General features: G+C 41.7%; 1 protein-coding gene across 1 annotated transcript in view; it reads right to left on the bottom strand.

Moving 5' to 3' along the window:
* EP300 (EP300 lysine acetyltransferase) overlaps positions 1 to 19,304 on the bottom strand; it is a 108,744-nt gene that overhangs the window by 68,365 nt on the left and 21,075 nt on the right. The window contains exons 2-7 of the mRNA XM_077452555.1: positions 17,271 to 17,896; positions 15,671 to 15,838; positions 13,076 to 13,361; positions 12,204 to 12,317; positions 4,677 to 4,925; positions 1,424 to 1,517 (exon numbers count right to left, since the gene is read on the bottom strand). Of these exons, the coding sequence (XP_077308681.1) occupies positions 1,424 to 1,517; positions 4,677 to 4,925; positions 12,204 to 12,317; positions 13,076 to 13,361; positions 15,671 to 15,838; positions 17,271 to 17,896 (1,537 nt within the window). The remainder of the gene's footprint in view (positions 1 to 1,423; positions 1,518 to 4,676; positions 4,926 to 12,203; positions 12,318 to 13,075; positions 13,362 to 15,670; positions 15,839 to 17,270; positions 17,897 to 19,304) is intronic.

Consider the following 19,304-nt stretch of genomic DNA (forward strand, 5'->3'; position numbering starts at 1 on the left):
ACCATAAACAGACAGATTTCATTCTTTGACACTTGGTGTACAGGCCAGAGAGCTGACTTTGCATGAACATATACACCAAACCTAGAGACAGAAATTCCTGTATACCAATTATCATCCACCACGTTTAGGGAGGTGGTAGAACCATTTCTCCAAAGAGGCCATCCCAGGGCCCTTATTGATCCAAAGATGCAGAAATTACAGGACACCCAGGGGACACTAGCGTCTACCAAGTAGAAAAGTTGGAACCGAAACAGATCCCCTTTTCCACTCACTTTAGCACATAGTCGCTCCATTTTTGAGGTGATTAAAATAACACATTGGCCATTACTAAAGAAAGCTTATTCCGAGATCCCAGGGTTTCCGTTTTTACCTATACAATATTTAGATGCCTTTGAAGTTTACTATATTTGTTGATTAGAACAGATTTCACAGAGCATGGACATTGGGATAACAATTTCAACATTTATGGAGCATGAGGAAATGCCTAAACACAAGAGGTGACCGAGTTCTACTAGTAGAATGAAAAGGTCTGTTGGATTAACAACTGTCAGCATTACAGCCTACTGGTTTAAAGTTTTTGACATGCATTTGTTTTTGTGAGAAAAGAACGTCATACCAGTAATATTATCCACATATTTTGTAACTAGTATATAAAATTTATTTATCTTTTATAGATGTCTGGAGGTGGATGCTGGATGATCCAGGGTCATGCCCAGTAAATACATTTTTGTGACATTTTGACTATAGTCATACATATTAGTGTGGACATGTGTCCGCTGACAACCGCAAACATCTGATCCGATCCTGTCCACGAAAAACAGACTGCTGGGGGTCTGTTGCCCATCTATCCAGCAGTTTGGATAACAATCGGATGGAAACGGGCAGACAGCCCGTTTCCATCCAACAGCCCCATAGAGAACAGTGGGCTGTGTCAGTGTCCATTCTGCATCAGAAGTGAACATGGACTCCTTCAATCACCTACTCATTGGGGATCAGTGGAGTGATCCCCTGCTGAGCAAGCAGATCCGCCGGTGGACTCCACCAGTGTGAAAGGGGCCTTACACTTGCCTGAAATATTACAAAATGATTATCTGCTTCAAAACAATCTCCATGTCATGTATTGCTCTATAATAAACCTAGGGATGTGACATCCATCATAATGTAAAAAGGTTACTTTTATTCCAAGTACAAAAAATCACACTGCAGCTAGGCAAGCAAGTTTTCAACAAACTATGTGTTCGAGCCATAATTAATGGCATGGTTGCTTGAAAGCTTGCTTGATGAGCTACAGTGTAATGAGGTTTGTAATGCATATAAATTATAAATAAAACTTTCATTTTAAATTGACGTTGCATCCCCTTGTTGGTTTCATTTAAAAACACACTGTTCACACAGCAGCCATTTTGAGAACAGGTAAACTTACTTTTGAGAGTTAATGCCTAAATGTAGCACAGAATCAGGAAGCAAATTAGAGCTCTGCACATCAATTCCACCATTGACATCCATTGAATTTACATCTGCACAAAAGGAAAAAAAAAAAAAAAAAGAAAGAAAACTGATAAGAATGAGAAAAAATAAAAATAAAAATTCTTAAATATTTAACCTGGCAAGCAAACTTTTTTTACTAGTAATCTTTCAGGACATCACCAGAAGATGACCAAACATTTACATTGGGAAGAACAGCCTCATTGAGGACGTCAATAGACTGGACTGAAAGGAAAGAATATCCCATCGATAGTTGTGAAAAAAAGTCTGGGCCACAGCAGTTTTACAGATCCACTCAGGAGAGGCACTAGTTCTTTCTGCTCAATAAGTGGCCAAAGGCGAAGTAGAACGTTTATACGAAGTAACGGGGAATATAAGTTCATGGTCTTGTGGGAAAAGAAGGTTGCATGTCGCCTGGACGTGAGCCCAAGAACACTATAATTAAAGGCTCTAGCTGAAGGCATTGGAAACAACCAAACAGCAATGCACACCTTTCCATGCATAATTTATCTAAGCCAATTTCTTCATCATTTATTAGGTTTGCTACCCAACAGGTGACAAGTTATCCTGAGAACTGAAATTAGAATGCCAGCATAAAGAGGAACTAAACTATGGAATTGGTGCCAAAAAAGGCAAGCAGAGGGCAAAGAACTAGTCACCAGCATTGCCTGTGGGCTTTCGCAGCGGTTCTTTTCCCCATTACTTACCATGCCTTGTTCTGCACTAAGAGTCTGTGTGAAGATGGCCAACTTGGTACAGATAGGGTTTTTATCCCCCATGTCAGAGCTCCCAAGAAAAACAAGGAGCAGCACAGTAGTGCCTGCAAATATAAAGCAATGAGGCCATAGGCACAGGAATACCGAGGCACCCTTAAACCACGAGTGCACTGACATTTTTCAGGAGGCATATACTCTTTTTGGGTATAATTAACATTTCTTGATAACATAAGCAAAAACATTACATTTTAAAAAACCAAGTCCACCTAAGGAGGGACCTGGAATCAGTTTACAATACAACAGGGTTAAAAAAAAAAAAAAAAAAAAAATAGAAAGGGTTTTTGATTTGAGAGACTGCTTATGAGCATCTTAAAGTGGAGCTCCACCCAAAAGGGGAAGCTGTGCTTGTTTGCAGTTATATTGTGGCAGGTTGGCTTACATCACTTCGCCTTTTGACCACCAGAGGACGTGGGCCTGCCAGACGTTCGCCCGTGGCTTTCCACCAGAGCCAATGTGAGTGTCGACGGGCGCGATGACCGCAAGTTGGCAGCGATCACTCGTGGCAAAGCGAGAACTCTGTGTGCGCAAACACACAAATCCCAGTTCTCTCAAGGGAGAGGAGACAGATCTCTCTCTCCCCTCCTAGTCAGCCCCCCCCCCCCCCCCCAGTTACAATACACACTAGGGAACACAGTTAACCCCCTAGTGTTAACCCCTTCCCTGTCAGTGACATTTACATAGTAATCAGTGCATTTTTATAGCACTGATCGCTGCATAATGGTCACAAAAATGTGTCAAGTGTCCGATGCGTCCGCCACATCGCAGTCCTGATAAAAATTGCAGACCACCTGCACAAAAAAAAATAAAAAAAATAAAAAAAGCACGCCATCCATCCCCTATTTTGTAGACGTTATAACTTTTGTGCAAACCAATATACGCTTATTGCGATTTATTAACCAAAAATACATATCGGCCTAAACTGGAGGAAGAAAAAGAAATTTTTAATTTGGAATATTTATTAAAGCGAACATCAAAGCGATATGGTGTTTTTTTTTCAAAATTGTCGTTCTTTTGTTTATAGCGCAAAAAAATAAATAAATAAAAAACGGCAGAGGCGATCAAGTAACACCAAAAGAAATCTCTATTTGTGGGGGGGTGGGTGGGGGGGGGGGGAAGAGGACATCAATTATGTTCGGGTACAGCATCGCCCAACTGCGCACTTGTCAGTTAAAGCAACGCAGTGGCGTATCTCAAAAAATGGCCTGATCATTGAGCAGCCAAATCTTCCGGGGCTAAAGTGGTTAAATGTACAGTATAGAATACAGGAATAGCCTTTAGGTGACTGGGATGTATAAAAGCAATACAAAAATAAAGGGGTGAGCAACACATCAAACCATCACCAAAAGTTCAAAGGATTCAATTTGCAAAATCCTCCTACTATATTTAGCATTGCCAAGCAAACCGCTAGGGGGATTGTAAATCTCTTCAAGGTGCAGGCAATCACTAAAAGGCCCCCTCAACTAAAGAGTACACAAGAAAGGCCTGAGGTCATTTGGGAAGCCCTTGATTTCATAATGATAATTTTGGGCCAGACACCAGCTTTAAGCAAGGTGTTCAACTGAGCAGAAATGATGCCCCTGAATTTGGAAAAGATAACAGCAAGTTGCCCCTGTGTGGAATCCTCAGATTTTAAAGAGATTAACATGCTGTCCTTCTCTTTTCCCCCCCTCCTCCTAAAGCAGGGTGCTAGATCAGGAAATTTGAGTTTCTAGATCCTGTGTCTCCCACAAGGCAGAGATTTTTTTTTTTTTTTTTTTAATTAAAGTCTGCCATGGAGGGGCACTCGTCCTTGCTTAGGCAGGAAGAAGAAAAAAAAAGGGGGGGGGGGCAGGGAACTTGTGAGTGCTAAAGCTGTATCCAGGAAAGGAAGGGACCTTAAGGGGCATAAAGAGCACCCCAACAGGCACATTGGTAGAAAGGGCACCGCAGATCCCTTTTGCGCCATTCCCTCTTTGTTTGAGATCTGAAATAACAGTGAAGGGGGTCCAACAGTGTAACATAGCTGTAGGTAGGAAGGCATTAAAAGCCTTATGGTGAGTAGCCTCAGAGTGTGGATGTCAGAATGTATTGAAAGCCTGTGCCCCCAGAGCGCAGCAGAAGTAAAGCTACTATCCAAGTTCCTTACAGCTCTGCATTGCCAATGTCTAATAACTTGAAAGTATCAGCATACATACCAGTTGTCCAAGATTATGCCTGTGTTTTGTATTGTGCAATAAAGAAACTTTATTCTGAAAAAAAAAAATGGTATGCAGATCTCCAAAGAGGCAAATTTTAAGATGCCTGCTTACTACTGGTAGCACAATAACACAAAAGAAAAGGGATTCAATCACGGGAAATGAAATGTAGACTTTTCAATTACATTTTACAATCAGAAGTAAAAAAACAAAAAAAAACAAAAACAAACAAACAACTTACTTATTGAGTTCATAGAGCGAACGCTCTGGGTTGACTGCCCTGGATGAGGGCCCTTCGATTGTGTATGGGATTGAGACTGCATCTGGTTCCCCTGATATGGTAATCCCAGAGCTGCATAAGCCCTTTCAATAGAGCTAGGATCAATCTGGCTATTAGAATTAATGGAGGGTGTTGACTGTTGGTTAACATTGCCAGACGTACTCACAGTCCCTGTAGCTCCTACAGGTAGTGGTGGGCTACCAAACAAAGCTGAAAAGAAACATTAAAACAGATGCATAATGAGCAGTTTTATCCATGAACATTAATCTGCATATCCAGTTTTCAATTATAGGAATTGTACTCAACTGTGCGATTGCAAGAGAAGAACATTTATAAAATCTCTATATATTAGTGTATACCATTCACCTCCTGGTCCCGCTCTGTGCTTCCATTTTAGTAGAAGTTACATACGACCCTATTAGTAGCTTTGCACCTCTGGCACAGTGAAGCAGTCTGCCATTAGGGATAGTTACCAAGTGCCTCAGACTTTGCAGCAGAGCAGGGATGTTTGAACCCTGTCCGTGTCTCGCAGGCTGTTCTGCAGAATCCAATTTGGACATTGGCAAGTGGCAGTGGGATGCTGGGTGCTATAACACACTCTGCATTCCAACACTGGCATATTGCTACCGTTTGGCAGACTGATTTCTGGCCAAAACAATACAAATACCCAACAACATCCTGGAGGGAGGCAGTGAGGCACTTAAAAACACTGGACCACCATTTCTAGGGGATTAAATTTCATAACCCCACACTTGAGATGGTTAAATCTCACTGCACTGACTGCCAATGCAAGGAGGTACAATGGGGCAAAAAAGTATTTAGTCAGCTAATTGTGAAAGTTCTCCCACTTAAAAAGATGAGAGGCCTGCAGTTATCATTGGTATACCTCAACTATGAGACACAAAATGTGGAAACAAATCCAGACAATCGCATGGTCTGATTTTTTTTTTTAAAGAATTTGCAAATTTGGTGGAAAATAAGTAAGATTTCTTGCTCTCGCAGACCTGTATCTTCTTCTTTAAGAGGCTCCTTTGTCATCCACTCTATATTAGTGGAACCTGTTTGAATATATATATATATACAGTGGTGTGAAAAAGTGTTTGCCCCCTTCCTCATTTCCTGTTCCTTTGCATGTTTGTCACACTTAAGTGTTTCGGAACATCAAACCAATTTAAACAAAAGTCAAGGACAACACAAGTAAACACAAAATGCAATTTGTAAATGAAGGTGTTTATTATTAAAGGTGAAAAAAAATCCAAACCATCATGGCCCTGTGTGAAAAAGTGATTGCCCCCCTTGTTAAAACATACTATAACTGTGGTTGTCCACACCTGAGTTCAATTTCTCTAGCCACACCCAGGCCTGATTATTGCCACACCTGTTCACAATCAAGGCATCACTTAAATAGGAGCTGCTTGACACAGTAAGGTCCACCAGAAGATCCTTAAAAGCTACACATCATGCCGAGACCCAAAGAAATTCAGGAACAATTGAGAAAGAAAGTAATTGAGATCTATCAGTCTGGAAAGGGTTATAAAGCCATTTCCAAAGCTTTGGGAATCCAGCGAACCACAGTGAGAACCATTATCCACAAATGGCGAAGACATGGAACAGTGGTGAACCTTCCCAGGAGTGGCCGGCCGCCCAAAATTACCCCAAGAGCGCAGCGACGACTCATCCAAGAGGTCACAAAAGACCCCACAACAACGTCCAAGGAACTGCAGGCCTCACTTGCCTCAGTTAAGGTCAGCGTTCATGCCTCCACCATCAGGAAAAGACTGGGCAAAAATGGCCTGCATGGCAGAGTTCCAAGGAGAAAACCACTGCTGAGCAAAAAGAACATCAAAGCTCGTCTCAATTTCTCCACAACACATCTTGATGATCCCCAAGACTTTTGGGACAACATTCTGTGGACCAATGAGACAAAAGTGGAACTCTTTGGAAGGTGTGTGTCCAAGTATATCTGGCGTAGAAGGAACACTGCATTTCATAAAAAGAACATTATACCAACAGTAAAATATGGTGGTGGTAGTGTGATGGTCTGGGGCTGTTTTGCTGCTTCAGGACCTGGAAGACTTGCCGTGATAAAAGGAACTATGAATTCTGCTGTCTACCAAGAGATCCTGAAGGAGAATGTCCGACCATCTGTTCGTGTACTCAAGCTGAAACCAACTTGGGTTCTGCAGCAGGACAATGATCCTAAACACACCAGCAAGTCCACCACCGAATGGCTGAAGAAAAACAAAATGAAGACTTTGGAGTGGCCTAGCCAAAGTCCTGACCTGAATCCTATTGAGATGTTGTGGTATGACCTTAAAAAGGCCGTTCATGGTCGAAAACCCTCTAATGTAACTGAATTAGGACAATTCTGCAAAGATGAGTGGGCCAAAATTCCTCCAGGACGCTGTAAAAGCCTCATTGCACGTTATCGCAAACGCTTGGTTGCAGTTGTTGCTGCTAAGGGTGGCCCAACCAGTTATTAGGTTTAGGGGGCAATCACTTTTTCACACAGGGCCATGATGGTTTGGATTTTTTTTCACCTTTAATAATAAACACCTTCATTTACAAATTGCATTTTGTGTTTACTTGTGTTGTCCTTGACTATTGTTTAAATTGGTTTGATGTTCCGAAACACTTAAGTGTGACAAACATGCAAAGGAACAGGAAATGAGGAAGGGGGCAAACACTTTTTCACACCACTGTATATATATATATATATATATATATATATATATATATATATATATATATATATATATATATATATATATATATATAAGACACCTATCCACAACTTCAAACAGTCAAATTCCACTATGGTGAAGACAAAAGAGCTGTCGAAGGACACCAGAAACAAAATTGTAGACCTGCACCAGGCTGGGAAGACTGAATCTGCAATAGGCAAACAACTTGGTGTGAAGAAATCAACTGTGGGAGCAATAATTAGAAAATGGAAGACATACAAGACCACTGATAATCTCCCTCCATCTGGGGCTCCACGCAAGATCTCAGCCCGTGGGGTCAAAATGATCACAAGAACGGTGAGCAAAAATCCCAGAACCACACAGGGGGACCTAGTGAATGATCCGCAGAGAGCTGGGACCAACGTAACAAAGGCTACCATCAGTAACACACTACGCCACCAGGAACTCAGATCCTGCAGTGCCAGACATGCCCCCCTGCTTAAGCCAGTACATGTCCGGGCCCATCTTAGGTTTGCTAGAGAGCATTTGGATGATCCAGAAGAGGATTGGGAGAATGTCATATGGTCAGATGAAACCAAAGCAGAACTGTTTGTTAGAAACACAACTCATCGTGTTTGGAGGAGAGAGGGGATTCCGAGTTGCAACCAAAGAACACCATAACTACTCTGAAGCATTGAGGTGGCAACATCATGCTTTGGGGCCATTTCTCTGCAAAAGGGAACAGGACGACTGATCCTTGTACACAAAAGAATGAATGGGCCCATGTATCGTGAGATTTTGAGTGCAAACCTCCTCCCATCAGCAAGGACATTGAAGATGAAACATGGCTGGGTCTTTCAGCATGACAATGATCCCAAACACACCACCCGTGCAACGAAGGAGTGGCTTCGTAAGAAGCATTTCAAGGTCCTGGAGTGGCCTAGCCAGTCTCCAGATCTTAACCCCATAGAAAACCTTTGGAGGGAGTTGAAAGTCTGTGTTGCCCAGCGACAGCCCCAAAACATCACTGCTCTAGAGGAGATCTGCATGGAGGAATGGGCCAAGATACCAGCAACAGTGTGTGACAACCTTGTGAAGACTCACAGAAAACGTTTGACCTCTGTCATTGCCAACAAAGGATATATAAAACAAAGTATTGAGATGAACTTTAGATATTGACAAAATACTTATTTTCCACCATAATTTGCAAATAAATTCTGTCAAAAATCAGACAGACAATGTGATTGTCTGGATTTGTTTCCACATTTTGTTTCTCATAGTTGAGGTATAGATAGGAGTAAAGATAGGAGGAGAGAACTGGTAGCAGGCGTGGGCCATGCTCTCTTCCTCCTGTTGGTAAACAGGAATTAAAACTGTACTCTCAGATCAGAGTGTACAGGGTTGGGGTTGTTTAACGTCCAGAAAACACTGTCACAGACCATGGGTTAGAAGCTGCAACCTTCAGGTACCTGAACACTGGCAAAAATTTGTGCTTCTAGAGTGTACCCATATAAACCAGTTCTGTGTTGCTTCAGTTTTTAGCAGACAACAAAAAGTATTTAAGATTCAGAGGGGAGGGGCCTGTATCAGGTCCTTAACTACAAGATTAGGAATTCACACGTTATGTCAAAATTTCCTAGAACCATCAACAGCCCTGTTGAAATGAAAGGAAGGAACCTTTTCCTTAAAGTGGAAAAAAACTCCATCGTTTTCAGCCAAGGAAGCTGCCATCTTTGCCTCGGTTTAATCTTCAACTGCTATGGTGCTGCACATGTGATTTGTTATGACACCAGCCATTGGATGGTTTGATAGTTTGGCAGACAGCACAGCCAATGTGCAGTTAGCATTCCCGGCATGACTTTTTTTTTTTTTAACTGTTTAAAATCGATGGGTTTACTTCCACTTTAAAGGCATAGCCCCTGGTGAGGAGTTCTGACAGAGTAGAAAGTAGACTGACAGTCCAACACATCTAAACAATAGAAGGAAATGTCCTGGTCATGTTTTGAAGCTGAAGAGATTAAAGAAGAAGCAAGGAGCTCCTCACCGAAAGGAGGAGACCACCTTAGGTAAGAAGGAAGATTTTGGCTTCAAAACCACATTGTCCAAAACAAGAAATAAGAGGATGCCTGATAAAGGAGCATGCATGCTCCGAACGCGTGCACGCTATTATCATAACACGATCTGGACTCCTACAGACTGACGATCCTCCGCTGCTCCTTGCAGACCTCATCCTGGGACACTGGAAGCCACCGGCACCGCCAGACGGGACTGCACCACGCAATAGGATCACCTTCTCTGGAGTCAGATCACCCATTATACTTGCCCACCCGGACTTCATCATTAAGAAGTGCCTGTTTTTAACCAATACAAGGTGAGTGCATTTTGACTACAACCAAATAAAATGTGTATTGTACTACTGCACTTAGGTTGGTGCTGCTTGTTTTTCCTTTTGTATCTCTTTATAAGAGCTGCTAACTCAGAAACACGCCTTACAGACATGATGGGAACAAAGATGGCAAACTTAAGGATGAGGTCTTCCAAAGGGGGCCTCTGAAGAACAGGGAGAACCAGGTTGGGACCTTGAGGTGACATAGGAGATTGAATTGTATGAGCAACTCCCTGTAGGAAAGTCCTGACAAGTGATTGCAAGTCAACAGGTTTCTGAAATTTGATGGGTAAGGTAGAAACCTATCCCTTGAGGGCAGACACTGGTCAAGACCAGACTGAAGAGAAGTCAAAATAAGATTGGTAGAAGGTCCCCTTGAGGTAAGCCTACTGTTTTCACACCATGCAAAGAAGGCCTTCTATGTGCACTGGTAAATTGTACAGGGGTTAAATGTCCATGCTCTGCGTAAAACAGGAATGACTAAATCAGGCACCTCTGTCCTGTAGGACTCGGGTTTCAAGTCATGCGGTTAAAGCCACTGACTAAAGCCAAACAGAACAGGGGGCCTAGGACTAAGCCTTGTGTTTAGAAGAGGACAGGAGGGCTCATCCACTAGAATTCCTGGTATGTCTGGGTGTTTCGTCACAGATGGCGAACTATCATATTTGGCTACCCGCTGTACTGCACATGCGTGATACCACCATATGCGTTCAACCCCCACCATCCAAGTGGGCATGGAGTTCGATTATAATAATGCCGAGCAAAGCAAGGCCACGCCCGAAGTGTGGCGAGCAAAGCGAGCCCGCAAGGGGCCCTGTGCTGGAACGCATATGGCGGCGTCGCACATGCGCACTACAGCGGGTAGCAAAATGTGAAGGGTAGCCGAATGTGACGCGACATGGGCACCACATTCTTTTGGGACAATTTAGTGCAATGAGAATTGCCAGCCCCTTTTCATCCTCCATCTTGTGTCGCAGTCAGAGAAGGATGTTCAGAGGAAAGGTATAAATCAGCTGAGGAATCACCAGCATCTAGTGCGAAGGCTAGCGGATCCCAGGTCTTGGCTATGAATTTGTTTTTGAACCAGGGCCAGAGGTTTTAAGAGATTTCAGGATGCAGAGTCCACTTCGTGTCTAGGAATTGATTACTTAGGAAACCTGCCTGCCAACTGTCCACTCCCAGAATGTGGATGGTTGAGAGAGCTGGAATGTATATTCTGCCCATGACAGTATTGGACCCATCTTACAGTTGCTAGGCTTCTGGTGCCCTTGTGGAAGGAAGGTCCAATGTTAAAAAGGAAAACCTTAGTTCAAGAATGTTGATGGGTAGTTTTGACTTCTTTTGATACCAGGTCCCCTGGACAGCCAAAGAGTTGTAAACTCTGCCCAAGCTTCTAAGACTCGTATCTGCTATTACTATATTCCTGCCAAGGAATAGATTTCTCAAATACAGAGCAGGACTGAAGATCCATCATGTCAGGGAGATATTCAATTGACTGGACAGAAGCACTGGGCAGGCCAAGGACAGGATCTGCTTCTTGAACATCTTGAGGATGCTTGACGGAAAAGCTCTGGAGTGAAACAGGCAAACACAGATGTCTCCTCGCTCTAAAGAGTGGGGCACCCCTTCACTGTGGACATGGCTTCTGGGAAGACTTGGCAGGCCAGGGCATGTGACTAAAGGAAGTCATAGTTTAGGTGTTGGTGTCCTTGGGAGAATGGAAAGAGCCCTTTCTTTGACTGGAGGTGGAAGCCCATCACCTGAAGGTAGCAAAATAGAACCCAATGTCTATGAATACCATGGGTATACACAGAACAGTACTGTATGATCTAAAAGTTATTTTGTGTTTAGGTCCACTTCACTCAAAATGTCAAAGCGAAAACAGATCTTTGGACAGCAAGTACAACTTAACCTTTGTTCCCCATTAAGTAACCAAAATATCACCCCTTCTGAGTGCAGCCCAACCTAACTTTACTAAATACCCCAGCCCAGTGCCACACATCTTGCAAAGAAAATGTGGCGACCAGCAACCTTTCCCAATGCACTCAAATGCTACAGCCCCATTTACTTCTATAATTGAGCGGTATGCACGGCAGTCTACGGGTACATGTAGTTCACCCATACAATAAACTCTGCACATATAGAGTACTTGCTTGCAGTTCAGTTTTAGGAAGGCGATGTAATGTTTCCCAAAGCTTTACCAATTCTTACATTTAAAAAACTAATTTTTAATAGTAAACATCAGCCTTGTGGAAAAGGTCTTTTAAAAAGGAACTGCACCTTTATATGAAAAGCATCTGCCTAGGAGGTACACAGTGCACAACCACAACAATTTTTCATTCATAACTTTGGGAGAAAAATGCACAACTTTTATGCTACGTACTGGTACAACAATCAATATAACTAACAAGTACATACATTGTTGGTTACGCTTATCCCCAGCATTCTTCAGCGGTAAACAAACGGGACAGTCGTGTCGTGTACAGTTCTTCCAGTGAGAAATTATCTGGCGTGAAGAGGCACAGTGTGCAACTAAAACCACAACAAAAACAAAATATGTTGAAATCAAAACTCCTGTCAGACACGTACATACAAAACAGTATTTTTCAACTGTGGCATCACAAGATTATAAAATCGGAGCATGTATTTAAAAAAAAAAAAAAAAAAAAAAAAACCCCACACAATAAAGACACTATGAACTTGCTTTACATTTTACAACTTTTCATTTATTTATTTTTTTATATATAAGGAGTAAGATGCACTTCCCATACTAAACGTGCCACAACTTGCATCGGAAGCTGATCTGGAGTTGGGACTGGTAGCATGACTACATTTTGACCCTTTATACAAATATACAGATTGCCATGCCATCTAGTGGAGCACAGAGACACAGGCAATTTCATAGTTCACTAATGGATTTAAAAGCTGAACTCCAGGGATCCATCTATTTTGTAAAACGCACATGCCACCTTGTGGATATATCTCCTTAAGGTTACAGGAACTCTGACGCCAGACTTTCTGGTCTAAGCGCCTTCAAATGCAGAGTCAATGCAGCTTTTAGACCTGCCCCTCTTGCTGTAATATGAGTTGGTTGTGATTCATAAGGAATCTACACGCATGTTTTGAAAAGGTTATTGTTCTCTGACGTGATTTTATGTATTCGTGATTTCAGTATAGTGTTTTGAATTTATTTGCATGGTATCATGCCCAGATATTTAAAAGCAGCATAATTAAAGTAAGGAAGAAAAAAAATGTAAACATTTTACATAAAGGAATCAGATAAACCATACCTTGGCATGTTTTTCCAGCCTGGCAGTGGGTCATGTGGTTCAGCACATTCTTCATGGTACGACAATGAGGTAAGTTGCACTGGCGCACCTCACCACTGGCTTGTTCTCTTCTCTGGCACTTATGAGCATGTAACAAAAGAACTAATTGCTGCTGGATAAGCTTTCGCTTTTCTGGATCTGCTGTAGGTGCTCCAGAACCTATTCCTTGTTGAGCACTAGGACCCATACTCTGAGGGCTAGCAGAAACAATGTTGGCTTGGGGAATCTGAGCAGATGACTGTTGATCCTGAAGGGTTAGGGGAAAAAACAAAACAAAAAACACACACACACACACACACGTTAGTGTTAAAGCCATTAGTCTATGAACAAATTCTGTAAAATGTGATGCCCTTGAATCACTAGAAACTTTGCCACTAGCCCCACTCTCCGATTATGTTAGATCATTGTTAGATTCTAACTTTACATTAGATGAATTTGAGAAGACCACAGAATCTTCGCCCATGAAAAATATATTTAGCCTACTGGCATAGTGTTAGGGTTGCAATGAAAACCCCACCCTATGCGGTCTTCTGGTCACATTTGGTTTTTACACTCAGACAGGATGTGCAAACACAGGATCGTTCCTCCTAATTTTCCTCCTGCAGCCACTGAATGCCTGCTTCTCCACCTCTCCCTCTGGCATTCAGCAGCTGCAGGAGGAAAATGGAGAGGAATGGCTCCTGAATATACCACCCCGTCGCCTCTTCTGCTCCACGCTCACTGGAGCGCTGAGCTGTTAAGGGGCGGTGAGTGGCTGTCTCAGCATCTCGCTGAGAGGCCAAGATGGCTATCAGCCCAGGCACCTGGCAGATCTAGACTCCGAGAGAGCGGACTTCAGACCGCTCTCTGCTGAAAACAGGTCACAGGAGTGCAAAACTAATTGCAGTCCTGTGACCCATAGCAGAAGCCCAGCCAAACGAGCTTTAATTCACTCGTAGAACTCATTCACATGAGTATTAATATGGCTTTGCCCCGCAAAACCGCACAAATTTTAAAAGTGACAGGAACTTTACGGGGGAAAGAACCTCGCTATATACACATCAAAATATTTTTACATGTATAAAATTGAAGGATTTAACCCCATAACCTTGCTCCCTTACAAGCTTACAGTTATTTAATCTACGTAAAACAAGGGACTTTTGACTTAAGTGATTTTATTTTTTCCCCCCTCTATAAAAATAAAAAAACGTTACAAATATGTTATACTTACCTGCTCTGTGTAGAGTGGTTTTGAACAAAGTAGCCCAGATCCTCCTCTTCTCAGGTCCCTCTTCGGTGGCTCCTCCCTCCTGTTGAGTGCCCACACAGCAAACAGCTTGGTATCAGGACACCGGAGTCGGGCCGAAGCTCCGTGTATCCATTCAGACACAGAGGCGTGGTTCGGCCCTGCCCCCCATTGGCTAACTGACTGACAGCAGCGGGTGCCAAAAGTGCTGCTGCGTCTCAGCCACAGAAGGAGGGTCCCGGACAGCCGAGACACTCATGGACATTGCTATAATCGAGAGGAGGCACAGGTAAGTTTTAGGGCAGTGATGGTGAACCTTGGCACCCCAGATGTTTTGGAACTACATTTCCCATGATGCTCATGCACTCTGCAGTGTAGCTGAGCATCATGGGAAATGTAGTTCCAAAACATCTGGGGTGCCAAGGTTCGCCATCACTGCTTTAGGGGGTGGCTGTTGTACACAGAAGGCTTTTTAGCTTAATGCATAAAATGCATTAAGCTTAAAAAAAATAAAAAATAAAAAAAATTCTGCCTTTACAACCACTTGAAACTGAGGTTGTCTGCATTTTCCATAATTTGAGATGTATTTACCCAACTTTTATAAATTCTCCTTTGACTTTTCCTGTAACTGACCTCCTCTCAAACATTTACATAAAAGATATCCATAACCAATACAATAAAAGTGCACCATGATGTAATTTTTCAAACATATAGAGCATCCAAAAAGTATTCACAGAGCTTCAGGTCTACAGACAATTCCTTGGATTTAATGGCTTGGTTTGTGTCCTGACATGCAGTGTTAAACTGTGGGACCTTAGATAGACAGGTGTGTGCCTTTCCAAATCATGTCTATTCAACTGAATTTACCACAGGTGGACTCCAGGACGCACGCGATTTTTTATTTTATTTTTTTAAATAAATTTGCAATGATTTCAAACAAACTTCTTTCACATGGTCATTATGGGGTATTGTTTGTAGAATTTTAAAGGAAAAGAATGAATTTAATCAATTTTGGAATAAGGCTGTAACATAAAATGTGAAAAAAGTGAAGCACTGATTACTTTCTGGATACATGGCTTCGTCTACAATACATTATTCGTGCTTAAATTAACCTAGCAAAAAGGACTTACTGGTAATGTAATTTCATCGCTCAGTCTGTAAATTAATAAGGATATCTAATATCCTTATTTCCTCCAGTTGACTCAAAATCCCGAATCCATTAGTATGGAAGCCAGGAAACTAGTATTTTTTTTGTTTTGAAGGGAGAGGTCAGCAATAGAAATCCTTATTTCCCTACTATAGGTTTCCTCTACCAGCTCTGTTATACTCACCATGTTTGTCAAGCTAGTTCCAGGTTTCTTTTCCAGTGAAAACTCTGAAACATTTCGTAGAGCAGCTTTGTTCTGCATTTGCAAACTAATCCCTGTAGTTCCTTCCTGTGGGCATGAATTCTGTCCATACGATGTCCCATATGGATTAGAATTGTTCATTATTCCAAGCTAGAAAGAGAAAAACAAAATTAAATAGATAAAAATCAAGTCCCAAATAATGCAAAAAATAAATAAAAACCATGCTATTTAAATTGAAAGCTAGAGTGGAAAAAAAATTCCACGAGACCCCAAAAAAAGGGGTAGAATTATTAATGCAAATATCAAAATTATTTATTCATGCACAAAAGGGTATGCCACAATTGTTAGAGGATGTTGACACTAGAATACATGCTCTATTGATGTATATTGATAGGCATCTTGGATGCATTGCATTTAGGAAACTTATTTTAAATTGCTTAAGTGTCCAAATGGTCAGGTCAATGAATGATTAGCCTTCCACATTCCTATACACTGATCTTAATTATAGTGCATTGAGACCAGTAGACTGAAAATGCCTAGTTTTTCTAGCTTTTTAGTGTCCAAGAGCTCTACCCAATTTCTGTTAACCTTAACCACTTGACCTCCTACAGGTTTTACCCTCTTCAGGACCAGGCCATTTCTTTGCTACTTAAACTGGCAATTGCTTGGTAAAGCAAAAACTGTACCCAATTTTAATTTTTTATTTTTAAACAGAGCTTTCTTTTGGGGGTATGTAAATCACTAAGCGTTTTTGATTTTTTGCCATAAACGAAAAATACCAACAATTTAGAAGAAAAAAAAACCCAGACAGACACATACACTTTTCTTAGTTTCTACAGAGTTTAAAAACCTATGGTACATAGCTCAAATTGATCAGTCCTGATGTACTGACAAGCCTATTTCGTGAGGTCCTAAAATGCCAGGGCAGTACAAATGACCCTTTTTAGAAAGAAGACAGTCCAAGGTATTTAGTAAGAGCCATAATGGAGTTTTTTTGAAGCTGTCATTTTATCACTTTTTTTTTTTTTTTTTTTTTAATATGAACAAAAATTAGCTTTCCCCAATTTTTTTTATTAACATGTCACCAGTGCAGTACAGCGTCGTTATATGACTGGCGTGGTGTGAGACAGAGATACTGACTAGTGACAGTGTGTGAAAAAAAAAATTGTGAATATAAAATGTAACTTTTATTTTACACATACTTTAATCAGAGCAGTGTTACTGTACAGTAACACCGTACTACTCTGGGAAGGTGATCTGGATCACATGGTAGAGGGTACTGTGAATAGCCCAGGTACCACGTGATCACTGTGACCAATCAGATCAAACAGAAGTAAACAATGTGACAAATGCATTCACTATGAAAGGAGAATTTATGCACAAAAGAAAAATTTTGCATTACCAAGGGCAGCACAATTTTTCATATGTTGACTGACTCTTGGCATCTGGGCAAATAAGCATCTCAATTTTTTTTTTTTAGGAAAACACAAAAGGACATCCTGCATTTTTGTTATTGTAGCATAGTACTAAAAAGTTAATACAATAAGCCAGAAAACTATTAGTCTTAAACTATGCTACTAACCTTGTTTATGGCTGTTGCCTGAGGACTTCTTGCTCCTGGTTGGCCCCCCATCTGTGGTCCACTTTGTTGCAGTGTCTCTCCTAAAAGGTTACTAAAGTTTCCCATTCCTTGATTATGGTATGGCACACCAGGCTGATGTCTTCCAAGGCCAAGGGATCCATTCATTATTTGTCCTTGTGTCATGTTTTGACCATTTCCACCTGTGATTATCCCTGAATTCATGCCGATTCTAGGCTGCGCTATTGGGTTGTTCATAGAGAGCATCATTCCCGCTGTTGAGGAATTTAATGTTTGAGAGGGACCAACTGAATTGGCTCCATTACCTCCGATGTTCAAAGCTGGTGATGACATTCCTTGCTGAGTCACTGGACTTTTAACCATACTGTTCAGAAACCCCATACCAGAGCTAGCCTGGGACACTTGCTGTCCAAGACCCATAACCATGTTTGCAGTACTTCCGCCCCGTAAAAGTTCAGAGAGTTGTTTATGCTTAGCAGCTGCATCAGGTACGATCCCTGGGCTCATGTGACTTTGATTAATATCGCCACCATTGCTCAGGGCAAACTCATTTGAGCTAATTAGTTCATCAGGAAGATCTTGTTCCAAGTCAAAAAATGATCCAAAATCTAAAACAAATAAATAAATACACTTTATTGGAAACCATTTAAAAATTAAAATTATTTTTACACAATAAAAAAACACACCCAACCTTGAATGCACAAAAAAAATTTGCATTATTTTACGTGTTTTAACTTTAACCATGTCAACCCCCATTCACACATGTGTGGGCATGGCAGCCCATTCATTTGTGCAAGGTACTCTTTATGGAGAGGTCTGGGGTCACCAAGACCCCTGTTCTGCTCTTAAAAGCATTTGATCACAGCAACACATGTCCCCTCCCACTGCATGCAAAAGCGATCCAGCGGTTAGATAGCTGCTTGGATTGCCTACAAGAGCCAATCGTCGGCTCTAAACTCTGCTGCTTGCCCGCAGAAATGATCTGCTCCACGTGAAAGGGACCTTAAAAAGAAGCTATACAAAAACTCTCAGAAATAGAGACGCGCCAAAATTTCGGCGGCCAAAACATATTGAGCGAAAATAGCGTTATTGGCATTTTACCGATAAGAGAAAAAAGTGCCAATAAGGGAACCGAAAATGCACACGATTTTGTCACAATCTTACTGTGTTTATGGTGTGTTCTCTATAGGTCACGTGGTTGCTTTGATGAGTTTTCATTTTCAATGCATTTCAACATGTAGGTGCGTTTTTTTTTAACCAAAAATATACCAAGATTTAACATCAAATTTAAGCGCAAGGGACCAGAGTGAAGACATGCATAGAATTTAAAAGGGATTTTCAACTCCTTATTCCCATCTTCATTTGGAAACACCCCCCCCCCCCCTCCCCCGCTCCCAAGAATAAAACTAGAACATCTGCAACGCCCTAAAGATGGTGGCCTGGCTCTGCTGAACTTATATTACTTGGCGCACGCACGCGAGCGAGACCGACCGCCTATGGAGATTTAAGTACCGTAGTTTGTCACCATTCCACGAGTGTGTGCAATTTTAAAGCATAGCGCGGGGGGGGGGGGGTTCGGGGGGTGCTGTAATGTAAAGGGGTCCAGAGGTGCAAGGCTGTGTTATGTCCAGATCATCTTCATTTATTAGCAGGCAAATGGGCAAATGCGACCCTCCATGCATTCACATACACTGAACACTGTCCTCAAGTGGAAAAGTGTTGCTGACCCCTGCTTTACACGGTACAGGGAGGGTCTGTCTCAGTGGCCCTCAAAGCTCAGGCTTTTGGTAGACCACGCAAAAAACATATCTTATGTATAACCTCATACAAAAGATATGGAATAAGACCAAGTAACTCCAGGGGGTGACAGAATTTACAGATTGCAGCTCCATATGAATGAAACTCATCTGGAGTTAGCAAAGCTGCAACACGATGCGTTGTGGAAGAGATATGGGGCTGTGTATTTGAGACAATTTTCTGTAATGGAGTCATTTTTTTATTTTTTTTTAAGCCTCA

The sequence above is a fragment of the Lithobates pipiens genome, unplaced genomic scaffold (assembly GCF_037356315.1).
Source record: "Lithobates pipiens isolate NorthernLeopardFrog02 unplaced genomic scaffold, aLitPip1_a1.2 Scaffold_23, whole genome shotgun sequence".
Lineage (NCBI taxonomy): Eukaryota > Metazoa > Chordata > Amphibia > Anura > Ranidae > Lithobates > Lithobates pipiens.